At 42.9% G+C, this 20095-nt stretch overlaps 1 protein-coding gene across 1 annotated transcript; it reads left to right on the forward strand.

The window, feature by feature from the left end:
- Positions 1 to 6120: 6120 nt before the first annotated feature.
- LOC136426811 (mucin-21-like) lies at positions 6121 to 19875 on the forward strand. The gene is made up of 11 exons (XM_066415534.1): positions 6121 to 6205; positions 9137 to 9243; positions 9711 to 9737; positions 10905 to 10947; positions 13137 to 14536; positions 14894 to 15055; positions 16069 to 16221; positions 18152 to 18274; positions 18592 to 18628; positions 18988 to 19055; positions 19729 to 19875. Exons 1-11 carry the CDS (start codon positions 6121 to 6123, stop codon positions 19873 to 19875), a joined length of 2352 nt encoding a protein of 783 aa, XP_066271631.1.
- The last annotated feature ends 220 nt before the right edge of the window (positions 19876 to 20095 follow it).

Here is a 20095-nt window from a genome sequence, read left to right on the forward strand (position 1 = left end):
TATGTATCAATGCATACCTAATCAGCCTACTTTTTACAGAATTCTGCTTATGGGGAATTATAAAACAATCACCCTCGTAAACCAGGACCGCCTATCGCTCGACGTTACATCGCGAGCGTAAGCGACCCTGGTAAAATGGACCGCTGCATATGGTTATAGCTACGTCACCTGCTTCCCCTCATCGGAAGCAGCATGCAAAGAACCCTGGGAAGCTATCAACCAATCAGGTTACGTGTTACATCGTTGCTTTGGTTACCCAAAACAAATGTCAGCCGATAGTTGTTTTGGGTAACAAAGCAACGATGTAACACGTAACCTGATTGGTTGATAGCTTCCCAGCGTTCTTTGCGCGCTGCTTCCAATTAGGGGAAGCAGGTGACGTAGCTATAACCATATGCAGCGGTCCATTTTACCAGGGTCGCTTACGCTCGCGATGTAACGTCGAGCGATAGGCGGTCCTGGTTTACGAGGGTGAAAACAATATGATACTCACTAAACCCTTGCAGACCCTATCCATGTATTCCCTATGTGTAAACATTCATCTTTAATGGTGAATATTTTTGGCATAGATGAGGGTGGTTAAGCACAATAAGAAGGCAAATTGTTAATAAGATATAAAAGAACACAAAGCAAGACAAGTTTTCCTTAACCACCCTGACATTCACAGTTTTTGTAATCTAACTTTTCTCAGGCCTTGTCAGGCACATTGTAATAAGCCATAGGCTGAGGTTGTTTAATAGGCTGATCCAATTAATCAGAAAATAGAGGGTCACCTGGGGAATTCGGTAAAATACTGAATGCTTTTTGATGTGCACGGGATTAGTGGGTAATCTCCAAGCAGATCCACACCGGGCGCGAAAATCGTAGTATGCTAGCCAGAGAAGGTCCAGTCAGCCAGAGAGGGTCCAATAGCCCGGTAGGGATCTGCCCTTAAATACTAATAGACGGACCTGAACAAGGTTATTAACACGCAATTGTTAACTTATCTCCCCGCAGTCAAACTGCGATTAGAAAAAAGGTGCAAATTGTGCCGGCGTTCGAAACCGGCGCCCGTCATGGGTCAGCTGCGCGCTGTCTCACAGTTACCCGACAGGTTTGAATTCCAGATAACAATGGAAGCAAGCAGGCGCTGGTGGACGGAAAGAGTCCGCCGTAATTTCCGTGCTATCTGGGAGTTTGAAATAAGGGAGACTGACACCTGATGCCATTCTAGCATGTCTGGAGAGTAAAGTTGTATTTGTTGGGATTGCGACGGGCAAGGGGAAATCCCTGTGCAACCAAATTACATTCCGCTGTGTCCGTGAAACAAAACTTGTTTCGATTGTCTCACCGTTACGAGCGCTAATCAGCGACCATTAGTAAGGACGTTATGTAGAGACTTCTCGATCCACCGGACGACGCCAAGGCTTCTGCCATAACTCAAGACATGACAAACGACAAGACTCGGGTTTTACTGAACTGAATATAGACGCGAGAAAAAGATACAAAGACACTGTATAAATACGAACGATGTTTTATGTCATAATATTGCAAGTTAGGATAGAAATCTGCACTTTGAGACAGGTATAGACTTTGTTATAATTCATAATTATATTGTCTGTCAGATACATATGTCTATATTGGATATAATCTACTAGTGATACTAGTAAGGCCACACCAACTTAATCTTATATAATTATGGATGACATCCGCGCGCGCATTGATTTTCGCCTGTTGTCAAAAAAAAAAAAATCACCTCCTCCAAGGCTACACGGAACTCCGGAACTTGCTGACTTAGATGGCCGCAATTAAAGGCTAGCATTGTGCCGGCTTATCGGAAAACTGGGGCGTATTTGTGGATTGGTATGCCATCGATGTTGGCTAGGGAGATTTTGCGTTTGCACAGTTGTACGAGAGGATCGCGGCGGCCATGCAGCGAGTATCGCCCAAACAATTTCAAACACAACCTATCCAGAGTGGCTCTCACACGTTTCTTTTGCAATAATGAGAGACATGGGAGAGGAATTGAGGGATTGGCAGAGGTTTCACAGTGAGATTTGTGAGCGTAAACCATGGAATGCTTAATATGGAGTTCAATGCCATGTATGTTGAAACTGCCCTTATGAGTGTATATGAGTTATAATTCTTATCACAGTCATATATCATCCACAGTCCTTGGAGCCAAATACCTTCTAATAGTATACTTCTTTGGTCGTTCTTGTCAAAATATTAAAAATCAATCACTTGCGCTGAGTCTGCTATGATGAACAAGACAACCTACATCAATACCTCCTACAAATAAACTGTGTTCTGTGGTTCAATTCGCAATACCAGCTTTGTAGTAGTCCTGTGGTTTAACAGCATTTTTTTGTATTTTTTGCTGGATTTTCTTTTTTTTCGCCCGCGTGCATTAGTTTTGGGGTCTCCAGAGGATGTCATCCATAAAATCAAGTTGGTGTGGCCTAATAGTAGTTGTAATCTGTTGCATAGTTTAACTTCTTATAGCATCTCTTGTTCTTGTCAAAGTAGGACAAACTCTTGGAGATGTGTTCTTCAGAAAAAGTGCCTTCATTTCTTCCTGTGTACACATTACAAAAATATGTCATCTTATCACAAGTATATACCTTTTTTTATGATAACATACTTAAGATATTCTAGAGAAGATACTGTCATGTTGTACTTATCAAAGTAAAACACCAAATGCTGTATTAGTTCTTTCAAAGTAAGACGTTTTTGCATGTGTTCTTCAGAAACTTGCAAATATAGACTTTTGCACATGTGTACTGTTTGAAGTTCTAATTGTCACTTGTTGCATTAAACAAAGACTGAAGTGCTGTTGTTCAAATATTGCAGCCATGTTTTTTTGTGAGCTGAACAGGGTCTTCTTGCCATCTTGATATGGCTGATGCTGAAAAGTGGGATCAGAACTTCACAGAGACATACTAGTAACACTTTCTGCACTGGCACTTTAGTAGCCAAACTTGTTTTAAGAGTTCTGTGCCAAAGACGACCTTGGGAGGTCTCGTAAATACTTTGTTTACGGTCGAACCGGAGCTTTTCGAGCACAATCCGGAGGTGTTGCTTTGTTGTGTGGACTCTAACAAGTTCCAAATCCGGTTCTCTAAGCTTCGAGCTGGTGACCAGGAGCTTCCACATAGCGGTACCGGGCGACCTCGACAGTGTGTTCGCTAGAGTGTCATCTCCGGTGAAGCTGCGTATCAGGTCGAGTTCTACCATCAATGTAAGGTACCAGTTATGACAGTTAAGAACATTTGGGAGTCACTTCTATGGGAGACAGAGATGCTGCCAACAGACGGACAGGAGAACTTTGAATCTTCCACCAGTTCACTAGTGAGACTGACAGGAGACAGAACGAATTTTCTGTGTACTACCGTACAATAGTATATTCTGTATACTACAGTACAATAGTATAGCCAATAAAAATGTCAATAATGTCAGAAAAGAAAGGTGGGGGTCTACATATAACATTATTTTCCATTGATAGAACCACCTGTTTCCATTTTTTGCAAGGTCAATATTAATTTAGAAAAACATTTGAAGTCTTCTTGGTAAACACTTGGCGGATTGTGGGGTATGAAAATGATGGAAATATGTTTTCTTAAAATCACAGTTGGAACACTAGAAATATTAACAACATCAAACATAGTTCAACCTTTTTACAAATTTCATTTTAAAACCCTCTAGGTGACTTGGAATGGACTCTATGATACAATGAAAGAATTGTAGGTATAGTCTGAACTGTATCTTGGTCCCAACTGACCCTCTCTTGACAATCTTAACTTCAACTTTATACATAAACAGTACAAGAAACAGTACTAGAAATATTAACATCAAACAAATAGTTCAACCTTTTTTACAAATTTCATTTTAAAACCCTCTAGGTGACTTGGAATGGACTCTATGATACAATGAAAGAATTGTAGGTATAGTCTGAAGTTTTCTTGCTCCCAACTCCCTCTCTTGACATTCTTAACTTCAACTTTATACATAAATTTCTTTGCAGGGTGACAATACTCATGTTTAATTTTGTGTACAGTAGCTTAGTCTCAGTAACTTAAGACCCTTGTTGATTGCCCTGGTCAGTTTAGGTACTTTTTTACCTGGGCAATAGCCCACAATCTGCCAAGTGTTTGCCAAGAAGACTTTAAACTTGATCATGGCATTTCTATCCTTAACATTGCCAGGCTCTAAAGGCTGCACGGATTTCAACATCATTTCCCTCCCGTCTCAAGGCTTCACACTTTTTTAAGGCATCTTCAAGTTGGTAGTATGTTTGCCATGTGGACCCAACAACGGAAAATATCTATCCATTCATAGTGCTACAGTCGTGTTCATCAGTGTCTGTGCTTCCCTCTGAATCTGAGTGTTGATCAGAGTCATCAAACTCCTCTGATAAATGAATGTCCTGTAAGGTACCTACGAGAAGGTCAGGGTCAGGTTGAGCATCTGGAGCCATGTTGACAAGGACAGGATGTGGTACACTGGTCCAGGCTTCTGACAGCAGCACTGGTCAGGATGTGGTAGTTTGAGGTCAACAGGCGGTACGTCCATTTCAAACGGTAGATTAGCCGGGATATGAGCAGTCAACGGTGAAAGATTCAAAGTGGTATTATAATCTGTAATGGCAGCACCTCTGTCTCCCATAGAAGTGTCCCGCGGGCTGGCGACTTTCCAACATCTCTGAAACAGTTGAACTGTAAGAAAAGCCATCATGGTTTAGTACTGGCCAAAAATATCATGATTGTTGATCTAATTTCAAGCAAAGATGGATCAGTTTCTACATTTCTTTGAACAATTAATCACACATGGACAGTGTCACAAAACTTAGATATAATGCTCATTTTCTCATAATTTACTCCTAATTCAGGATAAATGCTCAATTGAGTAATCCTAAATTCATTCTATAAAGCTTGGCATAATTCTTTTTATAATTTCAAAATGAAAGTACTATCCAGGCTTCAGTAAAAAAAATACCCCCTTCCAATTACCAAACATTATAATGATATGAAACCATGCGCATTGACAGCATATAATTTTGCATTTTAGCGGGTAGGAGAAATATGATACACATTTTCTAAACCAATTCAAATACAGTTGTACGCGGGGGTGTGCATTGCCAACCCTTCCACCCCCATAATTTCGTAACTTTTGTTTTGTCTCTGAACTTGTTCATTTTTCGACCAGTATCTCTATTCCACAAAAACTACTGGAAATTGAGTCACAAAAGATATACAAAATAAGGTGAACATACATTGATGGTAGAACTCGACTTGATACGCAGCTTCACCGGAGATGACACTCCGGTGAACACACTGTCGAGGTCACGGTCCACCATCAGGCACGTCCGCCAGACGTTTGGTGGGTCGCCCGATACCCCTATGTGGCAGCTCCTAAATACAAGTCACCAACTCGAAGCAAGAAACGCCGGAGAACCTGATTGGGAACTTATTATAGTCTACACAGCAAAGCAACACCTTCGGATTGTGCTCGAAAAGCTCCAGTTCGACCATATTAAAGCAAAGGATTTACGGGACCTCCCAAGGTCGCACCAGCACCGGGGCCCACCATTTGTTCAAATGATGCCGCGGTGCATTATGGGATATATGCAAATTCCTCCTCGGTGCCTCCGTGTATATTATGTATACTTTCAGTTTGTGTGCATCTGTTTGCCTGATTGTTTCCCAGTCAGGACATTTTCCAGTCGGTGTTGTTGTACGAAAATGTGCGCTTGGAGAAATATTGTAAACTTAACTGGAACATGGGCAGTCTAGTGAAGAAGTTCATGTGTTTCTGTGAAAGATATACTGTAAAATAATGCATTTAAGTCTTTATTTTGCGCTAGGGGTAAAATGGAGTGTTTGCGGTGGTTTATATTTCAGGGCAGTGCTATAGTCACATACTACTACAACTGTATAAGAGTATTAGATAAAAATGTTGGCGGTGGTTTTAAATTTGCTGTTAAGACTTCACAGCGAACACTGCGAACATAAAATCACCGCGAACATTTCTGCATACAGTACTCAAAAGGGGACTTTTAAAGTATATTGTGTGTTGTATGCCTGTGTTGTGCACATGAATTTCAGGTATATCTGATTCAACTCTTATTTTTTGCAGTGCGCCATGGCTGCCAGCGCCAGCCCCACCACCAACGGCTCCACCTGCGCCAGTACGATCAGCTCCACCACCAACGGCTCCACCTGCGCCAGTACGATCAGCCCCACCACCAACGGCTCCACCTGCGCCAGTACGATCAGCCCCACCACCAACGGCTCCACCTGCGCCAGTACGATCAGCTCCACCACCAACGGCTCCACCTGCGCCAGTACGATCAGCCCCACCACCAACGGCTCCACCTGCGCCAGTACGATCAGCTCCACCACCAACGGCTCCACCTGCGCCAGTACGATCAGCCCCACCACCAACGGCTCCACCTGCGCCAGTACGATCAGCTCCACCACCAACGGCTCCACCTGCGCCAGTACGATCAGCCCCACCACCAACGGCTCCACCTGCGCCAGTACGATCAGCCCCACCACCAACGGCTCCACCTGCGCCAGTACGATCAGCCCCACCACCAACGGCTCCACCTGCGCCAGTACGATCAGCTCCACCACCAACGGCTCCACCTGCGCCAGTACGATCAGCCCCACCACCAACGGCTCCACCTGCGCCAGTACGATCAGCCCCACCACCAACGGCTCCACCTGCGCCAGTACGATCAGCCCCACCACCAACGGCTCCACCTGCGCCAGTACGATCGGCTCCACCTGCGCCAGTACGATCAGCCCCACCACCAACGGCTCCACCTGCGCCAGTACGATCAGCCCCACCACCAACGGCTCCACCTGCGCCAGTACGATCGGCTCCACCTGCGCCAGTACGATCAGCCCCACCACCAACGGCTCCACCTGCGCCAGTACGATCGGCTCCACCTGCGCCAGTACGATCAGCCCCACCACCAACGGCTCCACCTGCGCCAGTACGATCAGCTCCACCACCAACGGCTCCACCTGCGCCAGTACGATCAGCCCCACCACCAACGGCTCCACCTGCGCCAGTACGATCAGCTCCACCACCAACGGCTCCACCTGCGCCAGTACGATCAGCCCCACCACCAACGGCTCCACCTGCGCCAGTACGATCAGCCCCACCACCAACGGCTCCACCTGCGCCAGTACGATCAGCCCCACCACCAACGGCTCCACCTGCGCCAGTACGATCGGCTCCACCTGCGCCAGTACGATCAGCCCCACCACCAACGGCTCCACCTGCGCCAGTACGATCAGCCCCACCACCAACGGCTCCACCTGCGCCAGTACGATCGGCTCCACCTGCGCCAGTACGATCAGCCCCACCACCAACGGCTCCACCTGCTCCAGTACGATCAGCTCCACCACCAACGGCTCCACCTGCGCCAGTACAATCAGCCCCACCACCAACGGCTCCACCTGCGCCAGTACGATCAGCTCCACCACCAACGGCTCCACCTGCGCCAGTACGACCAGCCCCACCACCAACGGCTCCACCTGCGCCAGTACGATCAGCCCCACCACCAACGGCTCCACCTGCGCCAGTACGATCAGCCCCACCACCAACGGCTCCACCTGCGCCAGTACGATCAGCCCCACCACCAACGGCTCCACCTGCGCCAGTACGATCAGCTCCACCACCAACGGCTCCACCTGCGCCAGTACGAGTGGCTCCACCTGCGCCAGTACGAGCGGCTCCACCAGTACGAGCGCTCACAGACACTCTCACTTTCGTAAGTTTTCAATCAAATTACTGACATTGACCCCCAACCAAACAAGTTAATAAAGTTATGATATTTTTTCATTCGTTTGCATCCACGGTCAACTTGTTTATTCTGCCTGAAACGCAAAAATCTGTCCAAAAAGAGAGACTGGCACCCAGTCGAGAGACAATATTTTGCAGCCGCCATACTGGATCCATTAACTAACGCTAAATATTGCGAGAATGCGTGAGAGTAATGACGCAAACCTGCAGTACCGGCAACTACCCGTAGAGGGCAGTATTTGAGTTGCTGTGTATTTCTATGGCGTGAAGTGTTGCTAGCGCTGTTTTTTTTTCTTTGGCAACATTGAAAATTGTGCAAGTGGTAAATGAGTCCCTTTACTAAGCTGGGATTTTTTTTTTTAAATTATTAACTTTGGAACAATTATTATCGAATAAACAAAGAAAGTTGTTAAAATGTTGTGACAGTGAGAAAGCAACTGGACAATGGGGATAGATACACAGTAGATCCCAAGTAATTGACACCTTGAACAAGGTTTTACATTGTAGCTCGACTGAAGCAGAAGGTTATAGCTAGACTGAAGCAGCGGTGACTTTTCATGTTCCCCGCCCAACCGCACCCTTTTCTTAGAATAACTAGTGCTTACTAAGACACAAATTTTACAATGTATTTTGATTTTTTAATAAAAATATATGTTATCACAAGTGTAGGCGGGTCTAGTTTTTGTGGCCTCGCGAAACTAAGGGGATCGTCAGTATACTCGTGACGTTTATGTGTGGTTTTAAAAGCTGAAAGTATTAGTTATTAAGCATATGTGCTAAACGGTGTTAGTAGATGTCACTACCATAAATATTCCAGCATTTATTAATTTCCACTTTATTGGCCATAAAACTGCTTTACCTTCCTTCAAGCACTGTAAGCAACGATATAAGACTTCAATCAGCGTTCCCACCAGCCAAGAAGGCGCTCAAGGCCTGGCAATCGAGGTGCGGGGGCATCGTTACCCCGGGAAATTTAGGATTGTCAAGCCTTCAAAAATATGTTCTGATTGTCATAGTTTTTAGAATTTAGACTTTTTGCTGTATCATTTGCCATAGAGCTGAACAGCTTGAGCAATTAATTTCATTCATTCATGAACGCAATTTTGAGAGGTATGAGTTTTACCGCCGCCATGTTTGACTTTATTATGGTAGTGCTTTAATGGTAAGGACTCCCCAAAAAGTTGCCGTTTAAAACGCTGGAAATCGGCAAATTAAAAGAAAAACACGGTGCTGTTTGTTTAGGTGCGCAGCACTTAGTGCTATGCCATCAACAGGATCTTTTAATGGAAAAGTGCTTATTTGAGTAACCGTATACTGTGTTCTCATCTTTTTCCAATGCTAGATGATGATGGGGAGCAGGAGGAAGATGAGGAGGAAGCTGGACATGGACCTGTGTTTGACTACAGCTCCAACATGGCATTTGGATTTTTACAGTCAGTGATACAATCTGTGAGTAACATGCAGTTAGCCTCTGATTTTACAGTGTGTTGATCTTTATCTATTTATATTTTGTTGCAATTAAGTTGCTTCAAAGATGGACCAATTAACTCTGATTCTGTATTGAAACTATTAAACAGGTTTTATAGTGAAGTGAAGTGAACTTTATTGCTCAACAATCGCACATGGTACAATGTATGGCATGAAATCAACAATCTGTTCTACAAGTAACAAAGTTATCACTATGGAAGTATCAACATGGATTGTATGTGGAGAAGATTAAGAAAAATAGTCAATGATATGTTAACTTAAGATTATACCTTCTGCTCTTCAGCGATACTCTAGGAATGAAATTTTCTGATGTCCCCACTGTAAATCTGCTTTGACTCCGCCATTCCTCTTTAAGCATTTACCGCAACTGTGACGTGGATTATGACTGGAAAATAATTTTTTAATAATTGAATCTGATTTGAACGCAGGGTGGCAGAAAGAGGAAGAGGGAAGATGTAAGTAAAATATAAATTTTGATGGAAGTTGTATTGTTGATACATCAGTATCAAGATATCACAAGATAAATCATTACAATTTGATTGATGTATTTTCATCTTAATCTCTTCTCAGACTGTCTATTTCATCGTAAATACATTTTATTTGCCATCATTATTTAACTTCCCTGGTTGGAAAATACTGTAATTGTGAACTGGTACGTTCGGCTGCTTCTTAATTATATAAAATTTAATGCTCATAATCCTGTTAACCTTAGGCCCACTTTACACTTGTGTCACATAACAGGCATGCAGCGCTTTGCTACCGGTGAGGGTTGTTTTTAGACCTACAGGCGGAAGCACATTGCGCCAACCGTGGCACAGAGTTTCACAGTCGAGCCTGATTCAAAATGGCGGTAGAAGAGCTGCCTATTTTCGTCTTGCAGTTACTTTTCTTATGTTTGCTACATGCCTTTTCCTGCATATGAGACGCCGCGTACGTACCCAAGAAAAGAGGAAGATCAGACTCATTTACAGGGACGGGCAAGACCCAGGCTTCAACCTGCCGTTTGCCCTTGCCACGCTGGCGGTTGTGCAAGCCGGGCAGTTGATCGGGTCATAGCAGAACACCAAAGAAGCAGCCACTGGTGGCAGGCCATTGCACTTTAAATATTTGACAACTTTCAATGACAATGGCACAAACCTTTCAGAATGAGGAAAACATACTTCTATCGCTAGCGCAGGCTTATTAGCATAACGTTTACATATGACACATAACCTCCTGAGCGTCACCGGAGCCGGGTTCTCTTTACACACAGAGAGGAACCGTCACGACCCCCCACTGAAGCGGCACACAGGGGAAGGTGGTCTGGGTCGGTTCGTGGAAAAATCGACATATGGCGCTTATTTCCTCTTTAGACCAATAACGATTAAGCGACACATGCTGGTTATAATAACTGACTCAGTGTAAAGTGGGCCTTGAATAACTCTAGCTCTTTAGATGATCCTGTATATGGTGTGAGAATAAGACTGATTGACATTCTTGAGCAAGAATAATGAACTAATTCCTACAAATTCCTTCACTTCTGGACATTTACATGTACTGTCAATTAGACTACTTTGCATTACTAATACAGTGTATGATGTCAACAGCCTTGCTTTAAAGATTTCCTTTGTTGTAACTCGTAGGCGATCGCTGAAGCCAACAAGCGTTGGGAGGCCAATTATCCTGGTATGAACATAATTTTTTTTGTAATCTTGGGTGATTGAACTGCATCAATAACAATTTCAACTGTACTTGTCATTGCTGGTCATACTGAATAAGGATGATATCTATTTACTAGATTAAACTTTTCATCCAACACTGTAAGAGAATTGGGATTTGTAACAGATGAACTTTCATGCTAAGGATGATATCTGTTTGTTGTACTGAAACTTGCGCTGTTGAAACGGAATTCACATGGACTGACAAGTAACTATTCCCAAAACTATTTCAAGCCCAGTGTTTTGGCTGGCATACATACAGCCATTGTTCACGACAAAACAAAGGGAGGGTGTGAAAGAGCAGGACATGTATTTCAAAGTTCACACAACACGCAAACACGCTGTTTAAATAATGAAATTACGTTTGCCTCATGCCCTCTTGGTAAATAACGAGATGCAATGTTACCACCAACTTCTGTATAATCTAGTCCTTACTTCGATACTCAGTTCCGTTTGCTGGTTTTCCCTGCTATTTGCAGTAGTTCATTTGCAGTAAAATCAAGGAAGAGCGGCCGAGCGCTTTGCACGCGGCGCTCCCATTTTCAGGGAAGAATCTAGCCACACAAACGCGGCAAAAACGTTGAATTTAATATTATCAAATAGATTCAAGAAATAAAACACGTTATATTTGCTACCTGTTCCGGTCTACTGTGAATGTTACAACGTTCCTTATATTTCGCTATCTACTGGTATTTCATTTCATAATGTTACATATGTTTTAGTTCGTTCCATTTCGCTCCATTTCGTTCCATTTCGCACTTTCGGGGGACCGATCTTTATGGCGTTCTTTCTCAAAGTAGGGTGTCAAATTCCTCATTATGTTTAATTACAGGACATACGGGACAAGTGTTGAAAAATTGTGTTTTATTTTTGCCGACTTATTCTGTCACCTGTCATCTGTGTGTAGAACGTAATAAAGTTTTGTTGTGCCAAATTTTATTTTCCTTGCCGATTGTATACAACATACAGAAGTGAAGCTTGTGTGTGAACATTCGATCTTAGCACTATGACGGCACGCCTCACCCAAAAATTAAGCCTGAAACCCTTGTGTAATTTTCACCAAAAGAGATGTCATAAAACTAAGCTTATTTTACCAGGAAAATTTGCCCCTGAAAATAAAACATTTTCTTATCTGAAAAAGGAATAGCATCATTCAATGAATACAAACGTTTAAAACAAGTACACACCCTTCTGATGTTATCTAATACTGAACCATCAGAAACCGTACTTCTATGGATCCAGCTCTTTATTCTTATCTGGTCTTTAGCTGATCTTCTCACCAGGTGATTACATTAATCAGTGACTAATGCCCACTCATGACGTCACAATGAACACGGCAGCCAGTTCGGAACCTTACACTACAGCTTGTGAAAAACTTGTAATTTGATGAGCAAACAGTGCTTAATTATCGTGATAATCTATGTTATTAAACAATAGTAATTATGGTTAATATAATTTTGGGAAATTCTTAATGTTGATGTCATTGGTGTCTTATGCCCTTTAACGGAAAAGGGCATGCAGGCCCTCGTAGATGTGGATATTATCAGACATAAATCATGCAAATGAGGGTCTCATTTACATAATTTATGAGGAAATGCTATAATAGCCTTCTTTGCTAAGAATAGTAAGATAAAACTTAGTTTTTGATATCTTTTGTTGTTTGGGTAGAGATGATGAACTGACATAATTCATGCAAATAAGGTCCTTTAATATTTACATGATAGATGGGAAACATTTATGATATCATAATGACACTCGGTGAAGGTATGGGGTTGTGGAAGTCTAGTTTTCTTTTTATTTAAATAAACATCACAAACCTTTATCGGGCACTGCTTGCTTGTGATCGCCAATGTGTATACTTGACGTTTTGATGCGGCTGTAAACTCGACAGCAATGACAAAATGGTCTGTTTTCATCCTTCATGCAGTTGTCATGATCAGTTGCCAATTTATCTAGCGGTCAGGGCCCAGCCCCCACATCCCCCAGCCCCCCAACGCTGGGGTCGGCAGGTTTTTTCTAGGCCAAAACTTAAATTTTCTTTGTGTGTTTGTGTGTGTACTATTTGACGTAATGTGTGAATCCGCAGCAAGATCCTCAAGGCAGACATTGTTTTGTACGCAAACATTACAACGATAACAGAAAATATTATTTTTGTAGGATTCAGTAGTGATACCCACTCGACACTCCACGATGCTGGCAATGCGACGAACTCGTCCCTCCACATTGCCAGCAGTGCTACCCACTCATCCCTCCACAACACCAGGAGCTACTCATCACCCACCGGCAGTGGTACCTCACCCCACAGCACCGGAAGTGCGACGAACTCGTCCCTCCACAGAGCAAGCACTGGTACCTCATCCCTCCACAACACCAGGAGCTACTCATCACCCACCGGCAGTGGTACCTCCCCCCACAGCATCGGAAGTGCGACAAACTCGTCCCTCCACAGAGCAAGCACTGGTACCTCATCCCTCCACAACACCAGGAGCTACTCATCACCCACCGGCAGTGGTACCTCCCCCCACAGCATCGGAAGTGCGACAAACTCGTCCCTCCACAGAGCAAGCACTGGTACCTCATCCCTCCACAACACCAGGAGCTACTCATCACCCACCGGCAGTGGTACCTCCCCCCACAGCACCGGAAGTGCGACGAACTCGTCCCTCCACAGAGCAAGCACTGGTACCTCATCCCTCCACAACACCAGGAGCTACTCATCACCCACCGGCAGTGGTACCTCCCCCCACAGCACCGGAAGTGCGACGAACTCGTCCCTCCACAGAGCAAGCACTGGTACCCACTCATCCCTCCACAACACCAGGAGCTACTCATCACCCACCGGCAGTGGTACCTCCCCCCACAGCATCGGAAGTGCGACAAACTCGTCCCTCCACAGAGCAAGTACTGGTACCCACTCATCCCTCCACAACACCAGGAGCTACTCATCACCCACCGGCAGTGGTACCTCCCCCCACAGCATCGGAAGTGCGACAAACTCGTCCCTCCACAGAGCAAGCACTGGTACCTCATCCCTCCACAACACCAGGAGCTACTCATCACCCACCGGCAGTGGTACCTCCCCCCACAGCATCGGAAGTGCGACAAACTCGTCCCTCCACAGAGCAAGCACTGGTACCTCATCCCTCCACAACACCAGGAGCTACTCATCACCCACCGGCAGTGGTACCTCCCCCCACAGCATCGGAAGTGCGACAAACTCGTCCCTCCACAGAGCAAGCACTGGTACCTCATCCCTCCACAACACCAGGAGCTACTCATCACCCACCGGCAGTGGTACCTCACCCCACAGCATCGGAAGTGCGACAAACTCGTCCCTCCACAGAGCAAGCACTGGTACCTCATCCCTCCACAACACCAGGAGCTACTCATCACCCACCGGCAGTGGTACCTCCCCCCACAGCATCGGAAGTGCGACGAACTCGTCCCTCCACAGAGCAAGTACTGGTACCCACTCATCCCTCTACAACGCCAGTAGTGGTAACTCCTCCTCAGTGTCACCCTACGGGAGTGATGCCAACTCACCACTGCAAAAGGAGGTGGGTGTACCATGTAGTTTACTTACCACAGGTAATATAAAAACACTGGGCGCATGTGCACCTAAAATTGGACTTGTGAACCTAATCTATTACCACTGTGCACCTAGATATTTTTTAAGGCTACAGGGTATGTAGAGGTACTTTAATTGTACACGTCGAGTATACAGAATATTCCTGAAATTTAAGTATCATCAGAAAAAGCAATATAACCTTAAGTTTGATGTACTTTGTGAATCCAGATGGTTAGTCACTCAGACTCAGAGTGAACAGGGTGTACAAGAGTGAATCAGATCTAGAATGCTATGAAGTAACTGTATTCCTTAGTGATCTGACACTCTCCTGTGATTTATTTTACAGGCCCAGATGCAAGAAGACAAATGGTGCTTGCTGAGAAAAGAACACTCACTATGTGAGTTGTTAGGGATACCGTCTGTCCAAGAGGTGGCGCCCAACACCTACAGTAGCAACAGTTACAACAATTTCCTGGCATCTCGGGTGGAGGACCTTCAGTCACTCAAGGTTTGAAGACTATCATGCATATCTCATCCTTAAAGTTCATTGTCCATCTCTTTGTACACAACTGGTAGTGGAAAAACTTTTTGCCATATGACCGCACTGCCCTGTGCATGCAAGGATTCACCCAGAGAGGATTGATCTCGATTTGCGAATCCTGTAAATAGTGTTATGGTTATAAACGGTCTGAATCCAAATTAATTCAGATTATCCTCAGCTGATCCATTTACAGAAATCTTGATGTTGCATGTATTACCCTTTAACGGGCATGAGACACTAATGACATCAACATTATGAATTTCCTGAAATAACATTAATAATTATTACTACAAAAAAAAACATACTTAGTCTAGTACAATAAATTGTTTAATAACATATAAATTTTCACAACATATTCACACTTCAGATGTTATTGAACATCGAACCATGAAAACATCATACCTCCAGCTTTTGATTCTTCCCACCAGGTAATTACATTAATCAGTGACTTACCTACTCATAACGTCACAACAAAGTCAACATGGCAGCCGATTTGGAACTTTGCACAACGGCTCGGAAAGAACGTTATTCTTACAAGAATACGAAATAGATATTGTTATGTAGATGTTATCATGATAATCAAGCACTGTTTGCTCATTAAATAATGTTTTTCGCAAGCTGTTGTGTAAGGCTCCGAACGTGTTCATTGTAACGTCATGAGCAGGTATATCACTGATTAATGTAATCACCTGGTGAGAAGATCAGATAAGAATAAATAGCTGGATCCATGGAAGTATGGTTTCTGATGGTTCAATGTTAGATAACATCAGAAGGGTACGTATTTGTTTTAAACGTTTGATATATTCCCTCCATCAATGATGCTATTCCTATTTCAGATAATAAGAAAATGTTACAGTTGTATTTTTGTGTCTTATACCCTTCAATGATACTTTTCTTCCAGAAATTCTTAATTGCATTGGCCACAATATTGAAATCCATAATTAACAATTTTGCTTCTCTTTTACATGTATGTCTAATAGACACCCAGGCTAGAAGAGTTCATGGAGAGAAAACGCCAGATCAACTCACTCCAAACAGAGCTGTCGTTTGATGATGTCGTGGAACAACTGCCTAAACCTGGACACATTCTGTCAAAAGTGAACTTGTTTGTGCTGAAGGGCATGTGTGCAGACGTAAGTCATTATCTCCATGAAAAATGGAGATATAGTTTTGGGTGCGTCTGTGTGTGTTTGTGTGTCTGTGTGTGTTGCCGGACTATTGTAGCCTGGCATAACTCAAGAACCTCTTGATGGATTATTACCTTCGCCGAGAAGGTTATGCATAGATCTAGAGTAGCGTTTGTATGATTGTATGTATGTGTGTATGTAATGTACAGCATAACTCGAGAAGGCTTGGATGGATTGTCTTGATATTTGGTAGGTGGGTAGGTCTTGATGAGACTTGGAAATGATTAGATTTTGGGTACCCTATATAGCGGCTTGTCATGGTACTGCAGCGGAACTTCCTGTTTTGATATCTCGTGTTCTGGACATGCTATGGAACTGATTTTTGAGTGGTAGATAGCTCTTTGGACAGAGAGTAAGTGGTATGGGTTTGGGCCCCCTAGCGGCTTTTTTTGGAACTGCAGGAGCAGGTTTTGCATCTGACTTTGAAAGGGAATAACTCAAGAAGGGCTTGATGGATGGCAAGGATTTTTGGTAAGTAGATAGCTTGAGTGATGATGAACATGATTAGATACTTTTTATGCGAATCAGTATCTAATTTGCATAATTAATGAGGAAAGTTTATACATCCGCCAAATTCCATGATAGGACTCTGAAACATGTGACATATGTAAGTGAGGAAGAGAGAAATATTAATTGATATGAACTATGCAAATGAAGACCTCATTTGCATAATTAATGAGAAAATACTATAACTCAAGATGGCCTTGATGGATGGTCATGTTTTTTGGTTTGTAGATAGCTTGTGCGATGCTTAGAATGATTGGCCGATAATTATGCAAATCAGATTCTAATTTGCATAATCAATGAGGCAACTTTAAGAATCTGCTTTGTGCCATGATATTTGACTATTCAAATTGTAACTGAGGAAGATAGGAATGTTGAAGGTAGAAAATATGTGGGCCTAATTTGCATACTGAAATGAGAAACTGCTATAATTCCATACTGGTAAATGACGGAAATTTCATGCATTTAATACTTTTTTTGTGGCATCGGAAAGTTATGTGAATGTGAACATCGTTGAATCAAATTATGCTAATAAGGGCCTCATTTGCATAATTGATGATCAATATTAGCATAACCTTCTTTGTTAAGCTCATACTTTGTTAAGCTCATACTTTGGACATGTCATATTTTAAGACAATCAACTGGTATGATTTATAATTGATGAGAAACACTCCTAATACGTCAGTCACAATGGTTAAAATCATTTGGCGAAGGTATGAGGTCGTGGAACTCTAGTTATGATATTTGGTATGTGGGTAGACGTTGGGAAGAGGAAAGTCAAGGTCGATTTTGGGCCTCCTTGTATGTGACATTGGTACTGCAAGAGAACTTCTGTATTGAATTTGTATCTTTTGACCTGGAGATACTATCATGGTCTTACTATACTATAATGGCTTGTGATGTAAAAGAGAAGTGGTGTATATAGGTTTGGGCCCCCTACCAGCTTGCTCTTGAACTGCAGGGGCGTGTTGTCAAAATCTTCCAAGGAAAATAACTGAACAAATTTAAAGGATTCCGATGGATTTCAATGATATTTAGTATGTAGGTAGCTTTAGGCCTAGGAAAAAAATATTGTGTTTCCGCTTACCCGACCGATCCTAGCCAAAAAAAAAACAAGCACAAGAAGAGTTGATCAGAAATGATTTTCAGTGTGTTCCATAATATCTGTAACCTTACCATACTGGAAGTTGGCAGAATTATTCTTTCATCACCAAAAAGGACCAACTTGATACATTCAAGAGCGTAGATCGCAAAGAATTAAATTCTAAATTCAAGAAGCAGTGTAGTCAGTATGTATGAAATATTGCATTGCTCTATACTGTGCGAAAGAAGGCAATTTTGTGTTAGAATTCTCACATTGCTGTCCCACCAGCTTGAGGAGAGGCATAACTCGACGAGGGAGAGGGCTGCCGACCTGCAGTTGGAGGAGGCAGAGAAAGAGGCCAACAGGGACACCCAGGTGCCGGGCAGAAAGAAGAGAGGTTTTCCCACAGAAGTAAGTAAGAATATTTGACGGAAGTTGTGTTGTTGATACATCATTTTTTTCTCCGTAAACTGGCATATTTGGCTGCTTCTTATTCTTAATGCTCATAATCCTGTCAACCTTAAATAACTCTAACCCTTCAGATGATCCTGTAAATGGTGTGAGAATATTAGACTGATTGACATTATTGAACAAGAATAATGATTCAGAACTATTGGTTCCTACGAATTCTGTCTGGACATTTACTGTCAATTACTACCGGTATTTTGTATTACTAATAGGATGTCAACAGCCATGGCTTTAAAGATTTCTTTTGTTGTAACTTCTAGGATGTTGCCAACGACTCCAGAAAAAGGAGGCGCCCAGGTATGATCATATCTTTATTTGTAATTCTTGATATTTAAACTGCATTATAACAATTTCAACCGTACTTTTCAGTGCTGTTCATACTGAATAACGTTTAACTTAATATCTGTCTGTGTTACTGAAACTTGTGCTGGTAATAAGGTAATTCACATGGACTGACAATATAGTAACAGTTACTATTCCCAAAGATTAATTTCGAGCCTTGCTTTGGCTGGCATACATGTACATGTACATACAACCAATTGCAAGGTAGCCCAAGTAGCTATTGTTAACCTTGGGGCGAATGCGAAATGGTTACACAATCAAGTCAAATTACTAAGGCAACTGAATGGCTCATGATGATGTTTATTCGTACACAGACACAGTGGAACAGCAGCCACAGCAGACCATGGAACAGCCAACTGTGCCACTGGAGTCCACGTCACAGGTTTGTTTGCTGCTGTCACTTGGATTGTTTGTACCAACACTGTGGTCATTATAGCGGATGGGACTTTTATCTCATCTCCAATCAGTTGTAAAGATCTGCCTTATTCTCGGCATCATTTTTTCCTTAGAGGAGGGAAAAGTGAAATACTGGTAAACAGCAATGAATGTTAAAAACAGACAGATGTCTCTTTTAGACACAGAGACAGAGCCAGATCCACACATCTGCTTGGAGACAAGGGTAATGGAAGGGACATATTCCTTTGGATCTGATCATGAGAGATGAAATTCAAACAGAATCCAAGAAAGTCTGGCATATTTCCTTGCAAGCTACCTGTTCTTCCTGTTAAATAACAGATGAAGGCTTTGAACCGTTGCTGTAGGAATGTGTAGTAAACATTGTACTTGACTTTATTCAATATATTGATAGCCTAATACAAATATCTATAAAAACAATATGATGTTGAAAATCCTGATGCATTCCAGTATTCCATGGTCAACTGTATTTGTTGGATTGCTTTCGCGTAAAGGAAAAAAACAAACTTTCCTGCCGACGCTAAATCTTTTCAGTAACATAACTGAAAACACAGCATTTATTTCTTAGGCCTCATACAGTGTTGTGGACTATTCTTACTGACTCTTAAGTTATAATTATATTATACATGTTCTACATGAAGAGAGCGGCGCTTGCAGAAAAACTGCGAAGACAGGCCAAGAAGCGTTGGCAGGAGCTTGAGAGGGAACGGCAATACGAGATCGAAGTCAAAAAATATCAGGAAGAGGGGAAGGAAAGACAGAGGCAACGTCTCGCTGAAGAGAGGTAAGTTTTTTAGTTGTTACTTCTGTGAAACGGGAGATATTGTTTTAGTTTTTGTCTGTGTTATGTTTGAAAAGAAAGGTCAGATTGACATACAGGAAGTTAAGTGTGAGTTGCCAGAATTAGTACTAGACTTTATAATTTTTGTGTGAGAGCTGACAGACATTCCAGGTTATGGGGTCAGTGAAATCCTGCTACATGTATTTCATGGGGTGGTTTTAGTTTAG

The sequence above is a fragment of the Branchiostoma lanceolatum genome, chromosome 2, assembly GCF_035083965.1.
Source record: "Branchiostoma lanceolatum isolate klBraLanc5 chromosome 2, klBraLanc5.hap2, whole genome shotgun sequence".
Classification (NCBI taxonomy): Eukaryota; Metazoa; Chordata; class Leptocardii; order Amphioxiformes; family Branchiostomatidae; genus Branchiostoma; species Branchiostoma lanceolatum.

Coding starts and splice junctions, on each gene's coding strand:
- LOC136426811 (XM_066415534.1), top strand. CDS start 6,121: ATGGCTGCCAGCGCCAGCCCCACCACCAACGGCTCCACCTGCGCCAGT. Junction 6,206..9,136: donor CAACGGCTCCACCTGCGCCA/GTACGATCAGCC, acceptor TTCCAATGCTAG/ATGATGATGGGGAGCAGGAG. Junction 10,948..13,136: donor TTGGGAGGCCAATTATCCTG/GTATGAACATAA, acceptor TTATTTTTGTAG/GATTCAGTAGTGATACCCAC.